Source organism: Cyprinus carpio, chromosome A22 (assembly GCF_018340385.1).
Source record: "Cyprinus carpio isolate SPL01 chromosome A22, ASM1834038v1, whole genome shotgun sequence".
NCBI classification, from domain to species: Eukaryota; Metazoa; Chordata; class Actinopteri; order Cypriniformes; family Cyprinidae; genus Cyprinus; species Cyprinus carpio.
The window spans coordinates 6,310,665-6,320,728 of NC_056593.1; the positions used below are offsets into that span (position 1 = coordinate 6,310,665).

Genomic DNA, 10,064 nt, shown 5'->3' on the forward strand with positions numbered 1-10,064 from the left:
ATATATATATATATATATATATATATATATATATACATATATATATATATATGTATATATGTGTGTGTGTATTTGAATATTATATTTGAAAAGTAACTTCATGTGTCATTTTTATATATAAACATACATAATATGCGCCTGTGTGTAATAATGCATATATATATAGTAATATGCAAGAATTATTATACATAGCATTGTTATTTTATATATTATTGAATTATTGATTATTAAAAATGACTTGTTTCTGTATTTGACCCTTTTGAGATTTTCATTAAATATGGTTCATGGAAAAATATTATTAAGTGAAGGTAGAGAATTTTATGTAAAATATTAATTCATTTTATTTTAGCAATTAAATTGTATTTATATATCAATAAATCACTCTTTACACCCTCCTTTTTATATATTAGACATTAATGTACATAAATAATAAATATTTTATTTTATACATATGAATATTATCATATTTAATTTCCTTTTTTTTTTTTTACGGAGGTAAATAAATTAAATTTCTTAAACGCATATTAGCCTGTTATTTATTTATACATATTATTGGCAAAAAATAATAATAATAATTTAAAAAATAATAATAATTCTTTGTTTAATTTTCATGCATATACGTTTTGGCTTGATTTATCAGCCAGGCTGGTTCTAAAAAAAAAAAAAAAAAAAGTTTTATGTAAAATTATTTTAATTTTAGTGATTCAATTATTATTATTATTATTATTATTATTATTATTATTTATTTATTATTTTTTTTGGTCTATATATGTCAGCTTAACTTATATTTCTCTTTACACACTGCTTTTTAGATATCGGCCGTTAAAAAAAAGCTGTTATTAATACAGCTTTTATAATATATACATTTATTTATATATAATCATCTTTAAATGAGCTAATGTAGGTAACTCTTTTTTCTTTTTTTCTTTTTTGTTTTTTGTTTTGGTCACAGAAGTCAGAAGCGGAAGTTCCCCCCGATGACATCATACCACAGGATGCTCCTTCACAGGGTGGCGGCGTATTTTGGGCTGGACCATAATGTCGATCAGACCGGGAAATCAGTCATTATCAACAAAACCAGCAATACTAGAATGTACGTGTGCATTTCAACTATCCTCATTTGTCATAAGTATAAGTTTTTTTTTTTTAATGTAACAACTTCTTTCCCTTACAGACCGGATCAGAAGTTTTCTGAACACATTAAAGATGATAAAACAGATGATTTCCAAAAGCGGTACATCTTAAAGAGAGATAACTCCAGCCTGGACCAGGATGATGGCAGGGTCAGAAATATATACTTATCTTAAGCTAAAAAAAATATATAGTACTTACAAATTCTCCTTGAAATAATCCAACGACCAACAAATAAATATAATATGTATAATAACTAGTGCAATACAGCAGTCTGGAAGACAAAGAGTTTGTGTGTGTGTGTGTTTTAGCTGCGGATGCGTCTTAAGGACGACAGAAGGAGTAAATCGATAGAGGAGCGAGAGGAGGAGTACCAGCGTGCCAGAGACAGGATCTTCGCCCAAGAAGTGCGTCTCCTTACCAAGATACTATAGAGATCTTACTATAACACATTTATTATTGGTGTTTGTTTTTACTAGAACCAGTAGAAAATGACACTAATAATGAATATGTGTAATATTTATTATTAAAATAATGTAGAATGTTTGTTATTAAAAAAAATGCAATTTTGTGTTTGTGTAAACATTTATAATTTCCAACTTATTTGAGCATAATTAATAAATATTTAGTTATTAGTAAAAAAAAAAGTAGCACACAGATAGATAGATAGATAGATAGATAGATAGATAGATACGTTTCTGTATTATTGTATTTTTTCCCCTTTTTTGATATTTATTTTTAAAAATGTTTTTCTTTTTTTGTCTGTAGGGACAAGAACATTTCCCGTTTGATCAAAGGTAAAAAAAAAAAAAAAAAAAAAAAAAACGACATGGCATTGCTAGCAAATTATCTGTGGGTGCTTCTGTATTGGTTTCTTGTTTGTCTGTTGTCTTATGTATCTTATAATGATCATAATGTTTAAATTCCCTCTAGAATCCAAGAGGACGTGACTTTCATTAACACTCAGCAGAGACGACAGATATTCAGGTAGATTTTAGTGTGCTTTGTTTATTATCGTTTACGAGACTTTTGAGTAAACCTTAGCTCTGCTTTTTTTAAATCCTTGAATTCTTGATTTGTTCTTTTCCCCAGATTGAGAGACGGGCACTCGGGAAACAGTCGTCAGAGCAGCTCTGAGAACGAGCTGAAGTATTCGGAGCCTCGGCCCTGGAGCAGCACAGATTCAGACAGCTCCCACAGGAACCTGAAGCCCGCCATGACCAAAGCCAACAGCTTCAGCGGCATCAGCCTGCTGATCCGAGGAGACAGTACAGCCAGCAGCAAGAGCACCGGGAAACTGTCTAAAACCAGTAAATAACCCTCCCTCCTTCACCTGGAGACTTGCAGAGATGCACGATATAGAGATTTTGACTGGCACCAACAATGGATGCTTTTCTATCAAATATCTATCCTGTTTTTCGCGTCGTCATGAAATCAAAATGAAGCCAGTTCACTTCCTTAATCATTCTTAAAGTTATTCCAAAATCTTCATAATCTTTCATTAAAATATAATAATTGTTCCTTCCTCTGAAACGACTTTCCATTTCTGCTGACATCATCAAGGCCATATTTTTAAGCCCCTCCCCTTCAACGTTGTCATATTGAAATGTTGAGGGTTTTTATGTACAAAATTAATTTCAGCAAATTTAAATTAAATAACATTATATTACTCTTTAGTTATTCCAAAGAAAAATATGTTTGTCTTGACAAATTTTTTTTTTAATCAAAATATAATAATGGTTCCTGCCTCTGAAGCTCAAATGTACATTTCAATTTTGGTGTTTGAGTTTATTTAAAGTAAATTTAGTTAAATCAGCTGTAACAAAATTTGTAGCTGAAAACATGAATATCTAATACTTTCAAAGTCTGGGAGAGAAAAAGAGGGTTTAGTTTCATTTTAAAAATATAATAACAGATGGTTTAAAGTTAAAATTTCAAATAAAAAATGTAAATATTCGTCCATATGGATTATAGTCGCCGATATATCGTGCATCCCTACATGTCTGTGGTTTTTAAATAAAGCTTGTATAATTTTTACAGACTTCAGTTCATGCTGGAATTACTGTCAGTGTTTATAAAGAGTTTCCAACCTCTGACGTAAATAAGACATTTTTATTGTATTTTTTGAGATCTTTTCCAGTTTGTCTTAAGTGTCCAAATACCACCAAGTGTATTTTCACTTTCACCATCCCAGTGCTGCTTTGCTATGCTCATCGTTTTTTTCTTTTGAAGACCTTCTTTTTTTCTGTTTGCATCATTTCCTGTTCATGCTTTAAGCCGTACATTGAGAATGTGCATGTGTGTGGCGGAAAGCATCTCTTTGCCCTCTTTTCACCCATTTCATGTCCATCGAGAAACGGCTAAGAGAGCACATTGATATTCGGAGCCGTCTGCTCTCAGGGTTCATTGGTTATTTATGCTCTGGCATTTAGAAGCTCAAGGAGTCGACGCCAATATATATTTATAATTTTTAATATTTAATGATGCTCCTTTTCTGTTAGCAACCGCTGGATCTTTCCTCCTGCCCAGTTATATTTGACCAGCCCTTCAAATGATTGCAAATGGTGGTGTTTTCCGGTGGTTTCATCAGGATTTTATTTTTATTCATTTATTTATTTGGTTGCTTCAAGATATAAACATCAGATAAGAAATTGTGTATTTATTATTTTAATTTTAATTTTATTATTTTATTTTATTTTAATTAGTAATTTATTTTTATTTCATTTTATTATTATTTCTATTTTATTTACTAACAATTTATATATTATTTATTATTTTAATATTTAATTACTAATCATAAAAACAGTGTTTGCAGTCATATCAATATTTTGTTACATTTTATTTAATTTTTTATCAGATTATTTTAAATAAGATTTTTTTTAAAAATGCCTCTCGGTCCGATCAGTCAGATTTAAGTAGTTATTTTTAGCGGTTTAGGGTATAAATCCATAAAAAATAAATAGTAGTAGCAATAATAGTAAGTATTCATAATAGTAGATAAAATTATTCATTTTAATTATCAATAAAAAGCAATAGATTTAAATAAATAATATGAATATTAATGCAAAATTGATAAAGATTGAATCAAATTAATAATAAAAACTAATCATTAATTTAATAATGCTTGTTGTTGAAAATAATATCTAGAAGAACTCATCAGATTTATCTTTTTTGGGCTGATTTTGATGTCATCCTTCATGCATGGTTATTTTTCCTTTCTTATGACATAATTTTCTGTCATCTATATTTTTGCCCCGCCCATCATCCCCTCTTCATTCATTCTCTTATCTCCTACCTTGTATATGCCAGTAAAAACTCTTTCGTTCTTCACCCTCCTTCAGGTTCAGACTCTTCTAGTAGCGTAGGTTCCTCTTCCGGGTCGCTCTCTCGGCCGGCTCAGCTGCCGCTCCCCACCCCTGTTCTACCCCAGCCCGGTCGGGGCTTCACCGCGGCCCCCGCGGCCCCTCTTCCGGCCCTTACCTCCCACATCGCTCCACTACAAAACACAACCATAATACTAACGCTAGCTTCTACATCGTTCCTCTGGACAACACCGCCATCCCGCCGGGCAGCGTGCTGCTCAATCCACAGACAGGTTGGTAGCACCTGACCAACACTTACTTCAAAGGATGGAGGTCATGCTGCGTCAGATCTTATTCGCGATACTAACTTTTAATACTAATTCATTGTTGCGCAAAATAAATTGAGTTCGTAAATGCAGAGATGGATTTCAGAGCGTGTTTGGTTGGTTTTTGTCTTCTACAGGTCAGCCTTTTGTGAACCCTGATGGCAGTCCGGTGGTTTACAACCCCACTATGACATCACAGCAGGGGCGGGGCCAGCAGCCTATGACTCTACATCCTCCCCCGCCCCCTCCTCCTCCTCCTCCTCTTCCTCCTCCCCCTCAACCTCATCCAGCCAATCACCTTCTAGCACAGGTCAGGAAAAACAATCATTTTTCATTTTTATTCATTATTTTGGAGTTTTTATATTTAAATAATTATTTGAGTTTCATTTTTTTTTTATTAATATAATTTTATTTTATTTTTTACTTGCTCTTTTTCTATTTCTTTAACACTTTTATATTTAAATAATTTAGTTTTATTTTTAATTAATGTGTTTTCAGGTATTTTGTACAAAATAAAATAATAAAAATGAACTATTTTTGTCAGATTTCTACAAATAATATATTTCTTAATTCAATTTACTTACATTTTTCTTTTATGATTTATGATATATAATTTTTTTATAATTTAATAATCTTTGAACATCTACAGTCAAAGCAATATTTAAAATAGTAGTCATCATATTGGTTATGGGCTATAACAATATACTAAATGCCTGTCAGTATCTCAATTTCAAAAGTCATGCTTAATACAATAGCACAAAAAATGTAATTTATTATTCTCATTCATGCTTTGTTTATCATTTATACATTTAAAGTAAGTAATCATCGTATTGATTATCTGTCATAACCCAAAACTATTATATGTGGTAGATGGTATTTATTATGTCAGATAAATTCTGTAGATAAATCTATTTTTTTCCAATTAAGATAGTTGTCTAAGGCTAAGAGTTTTGTGCGTTAATTTCATCTAGACTTGACTATTGTAATTCTCTTTTATTTTGGAACGTGTCTATCGAATATTAGTCATCTTCAAATGGCTCAAAATGCATTTGATCTTATTTCCGCAATATTACCCTCTTAGCACTGGCTGCCAATTTGAAATAGAATTGATTTTAAAATTTTGCATTAAAGCGATGATAATTTTGCTTTATCATTGCTTTACTGTCTTTTTATTCTCTTCTTAGATATTTATCCTTTGTCTTTTTCTACAGCACAATGGTCATCTACTTTTATTTTTATTTGTGCTATATAAATGAAATTTGGTTTGATGTTTTAGCAGTATTTTTGGCTTGTGAATGGTGCTAGTGAAATTGTTAGCTGTCTTTAGCAGATCAGAACTTTCTCTCTGACGTCTCTTCAGTTCTCATTCATCCTGTCCTTCTTTTGGGTTGTTTCTCTGATCGTCTCTTGCTCTCTGTCTGCGTTTCTCTGCAGTCGTCTGCTCAGCCTGTGCAGTTTGCTGCGGTCTCTTGTCCTCCTCTCCTGCCTGGTGCTTTCACTCAACAATACACTGTGGTACTTCTCTCCTCCTTCACTGTCACTCCATCATAACGCCTGTCCTTCTGTAAACATTTCTCTTTTCCCCTCGACTTATTAAAGAGTATTTAAAAATGTATTTTTATTTCATTTACAATTTTTTTTTTTTCTTGTTCTTTCAGAAAAAAGTTTAATATATGATGCATACATACCAGAACATTCACAACTCAAACTTTAAAAATTTGTTATATTTTTTTTATATTTCATTAATAATTTTTAATGTTTTTTTTTTAATTCATTTATAATTGTATTTATTATTTTTTTATTATTTATAATAAAATAATATTATTTTAAATTATTTATTCATTAATTTTAGATTTTTAATATGCTAACTATATGATACAAATATTTTCTATTCTCATTTTCTTAAGTCTTTTTTTTATCAGCTTTGGCCCTATTCTTCTCTTCAGCAATTTTTTTTTTCTTTTTTTTTTCATATTCTGTTGCCATCCAGTTTCTGATCTCCGTGTGTTACAGGGTACCAAAGAAAGTGCAGTTTATTTCTGTCACTTTTATTGATTAATCTCTCCAAACTTTGGAAATGAGCCCCATGTGATTTGGCTGTGCCTGGCTGAAGGGCTCATGACTTAATTGGGTCACTTCTGTCATTTCTTACCGTGTGACCCATTTTTACCAAATATAACACCCTCATTAACAAATTCAGACCACATCAATAATTAATGGCACCAGATGTTGTTACTTTTTTAATAAAACGATGTGTAGCAGTTGTGATGCCAAGCAGGCTCTCTGGTCCTGGTGGATGGTGGGCCGGACTTTGATCTGTGGTGGATTTTAAAGCTTAAAGTCCTCAATGTGACGCCCTGGTTTAGTTTTTGAAAGCATGTGATCCACTTTCACTTCTTCAAAAATATCTCCTTTTGTTGCATAATCAAATGAAGAAGGACTCTTGGGTTTCAAATGAGAGAGATTGACTGATTGTAAAAATGGCCCAAATTCATGTTTAATTATTTAATTTATATTTTTTGATTTGGATTGCAAAACTTATACTTTGACATTATTGGTTATTATTATTTTTACCCAGCCACAAGGCCTTGAGTAAATGATTTTTAGTAGTATTAAAAGTAGTATTAAAAATATTAAATAAATATTACTAAAGTACATAAGACAATGATTTCCTACATAGCTTAGTTTTACTCAAAAAAAAAAAAAAAAAATCTTACATTATTAATTTAGTAAATGAAGTTAAAGAAATTTCATATATTACAATAAAGGATTTTAAAATAAATATACTTACAAATTTAAAATAACTTAATCACATTTGCAAAAGTGTAAATTATATATATATATATATATATATATATATATATATATATATACACACAAAGTTATATTTATTATAAAAATAAATTACTCATATTTTTCAAACTATTTTTAAAAAGAAAACTGGTTTTCAGATATTTAAATATGTATAAATGTAAAATAATGTATTATGTTAACACATTTAATATAATGTAGAATAATTAATAGAGTAATGTTTATTTTTTCACACGTTTCAATTAAATATTCATTAGAAAATGAATTATTTGTGTATCCATATTGATCCATTTTTTCACATAATATATACATACATGCATACATAAATTAAATACATTCATATACATGTGTATATATATTAATATTTATTTTAGAAAATGAATTTATTAAAATATATGTAAAAAAAAGTAGATTAAAAAATATTTAGTATTTCCTAACAAATATTTTTTATGAAATATTTATTAGAAAATTAAATATACACATTTTATTTTGTACATATTTTGCTAATATATAAAAAAATAAATAAAAAGTGTTTAAAATCAGCATTTATTTACCACAAAGTATTTATTTAGTTTTTGTTGTTGTTGTTGTTTTTAATATTTCTGAAACTGAAACTGACCTGTTCTCTCGTGTATTAAAACAGCAACAGGACGGTTTAAGTGCCCAGTTCAGTCAGATGAATCTCGTTCGGCAGCCTTCGGGTGACGCTCCGGACCCTCACACGGGCCTCTACCCACAATCCCTGGTGCTCCAGAACCCTCCGCCCACCGGCTACATGCTTTCATCGGCGGGACAGCCCATGAGCGGTCACGCTTACCCCCATCCCACACCCGTCAATCAAGCGGTCCTGCAGCCGCACGGATACATACAGCAGCCCATGCAGCAGGTACAAGCCCACGTTCGTGGTACATTACCTGCATCATGTGACCACAGGCGAGGGTTTATGATGAGGTGTGTCGTGTGTGTGTTTCTGCAGGTGTCGGCGTGTTACTGCGCCCCGGGACAGTATTCACACTCCACCCAACACTACAGAGCGGTGACGCCGGTACACTACAGCGCCCCCCAGAGTCAGACACTGCCACCGCAACAGACAGGTACAAACATACACCGACCGAGGCACTTCCTGTCTGAGTGGGCACTTCCTGGCAGGGTTTTCTGATTGGAGCGCTGGGAGACGGGGCCGTGTCACTGTATGAGATTCGTAGTCATTCTCACAGTGAACCGGTCTCTTTTCCCAGCCCTCACTCCTCACCTCTGACCCCTGACCCCTGACCCCCACTGTTCTGAGTTTTAGTACTGGAAATGGTCAGAATATTCATTGAAAATCAAGCCAGAGTGCAGAAAACAAACAGTTAAATAAATGGTTCACTTCCAAAATGCTATATTCATGACAAACAAACAGATCAATATTCATAGGCTATATTCATAATGAAGAGTAATTATATAAATAGTTAAAAAAATAAATACGAATTCAATGCTATCTATATTCATGACAGCCAGTAAATATATACAAACAAACAAACAAAATAAATATTAATTGCCATATTACCAAAGGCTATATTCATGATAAACAGTAAATATATTAATAAAGTATAAATAAATAAACAAATAAATATTCATTGGCATATCACCAAAGGCTATATTCATGACAATTACAATAAATAAATATTAATTGTCATATTAGCATCTAAGGAAAATACAAAATTCAAAAAAGAAAGTACAATAATGTAAGATGGAGAGAAGAAATGCAGTAGCACAAAAATTAAATGTTGAAAAAAGTATTGAATGCCAAATTTAAAGTTTATTTTTATAAATGTTTCCAGAAATTAACTTCTTTTAATTGAGCCAATTATCATTAAACTAGTTTTTATTACATAGAAACATGCTAATAAGCTCTCAGAGTGCCTTAGCAACCACGTAGCGACACCATGGCAACCATGCATGTGGGTAAGTGCTGCGTGGGCGACGTCACTCATATTTCCTTCTGGAAATGCACAACTGTGGTTAGAAATGAAATTGGGCTTTTAGTTTCTTTGACGGGTGAGTTTGTATCTGCTTTGTGCCTCGTTTTTAAACTGTAAGAACTGGAGAAAAAATGAAAGAAATAGAGAGAGGATGCAGAGTTGCTGTGTGTGTGTGTGTGTGTGTGTGTGTGTGTGAGTGTGTGAATAGGAAAAAATCATCTTGTCAGCAGTGACATTGAAAGACCCCATTTCACAGGCACTTTGAGTGTGTGTGTGCGTGTGTGGTGGGGGGGGCTTGTATGGTCTAAATCAACAGGCTTTTATTCTCTTCACTTTGGCCTTGCAAGGGCAGGTAAAAATAGCTGTGTGCTCAAACACACACTCAGGAGAGAACAAGCCGTCCTTCATCTGTACTGGATCTGATGAGAGTTTAGATGGTCTGCCACCATATGATCACAGTCCACACAAAATCCCTGCTAGCCTTCTATGACAAAAAAGATTTAATATTATTAATATTAAAAATACACCGT

General features: G+C 32.1%; 1 protein-coding gene across 1 annotated transcript in view; it reads left to right on the forward strand.

The window, feature by feature from the left end:
• Positions 1-10,064, forward strand: part of LOC109047545 (R3H domain-containing protein 1-like) — a 31,525-nt gene that overhangs the window by 13,937 nt on the left and 7,524 nt on the right. Inside the window, 12 exon segments of the mRNA XM_042711734.1 lie at positions 953-1,093; positions 1,175-1,283; positions 1,443-1,538; positions 1,900-1,928; positions 2,065-2,118; positions 2,224-2,441; positions 4,473-4,577; positions 4,580-4,726; positions 4,897-5,069; positions 6,194-6,274; positions 8,214-8,456; positions 8,547-8,664. Coding sequence (XP_042567668.1) covers positions 953-1,093; positions 1,175-1,283; positions 1,443-1,538; positions 1,900-1,928; positions 2,065-2,118; positions 2,224-2,441; positions 4,473-4,577; positions 4,580-4,726; positions 4,897-5,069; positions 6,194-6,274; positions 8,214-8,456; positions 8,547-8,664 — 1,514 coding nt within the window.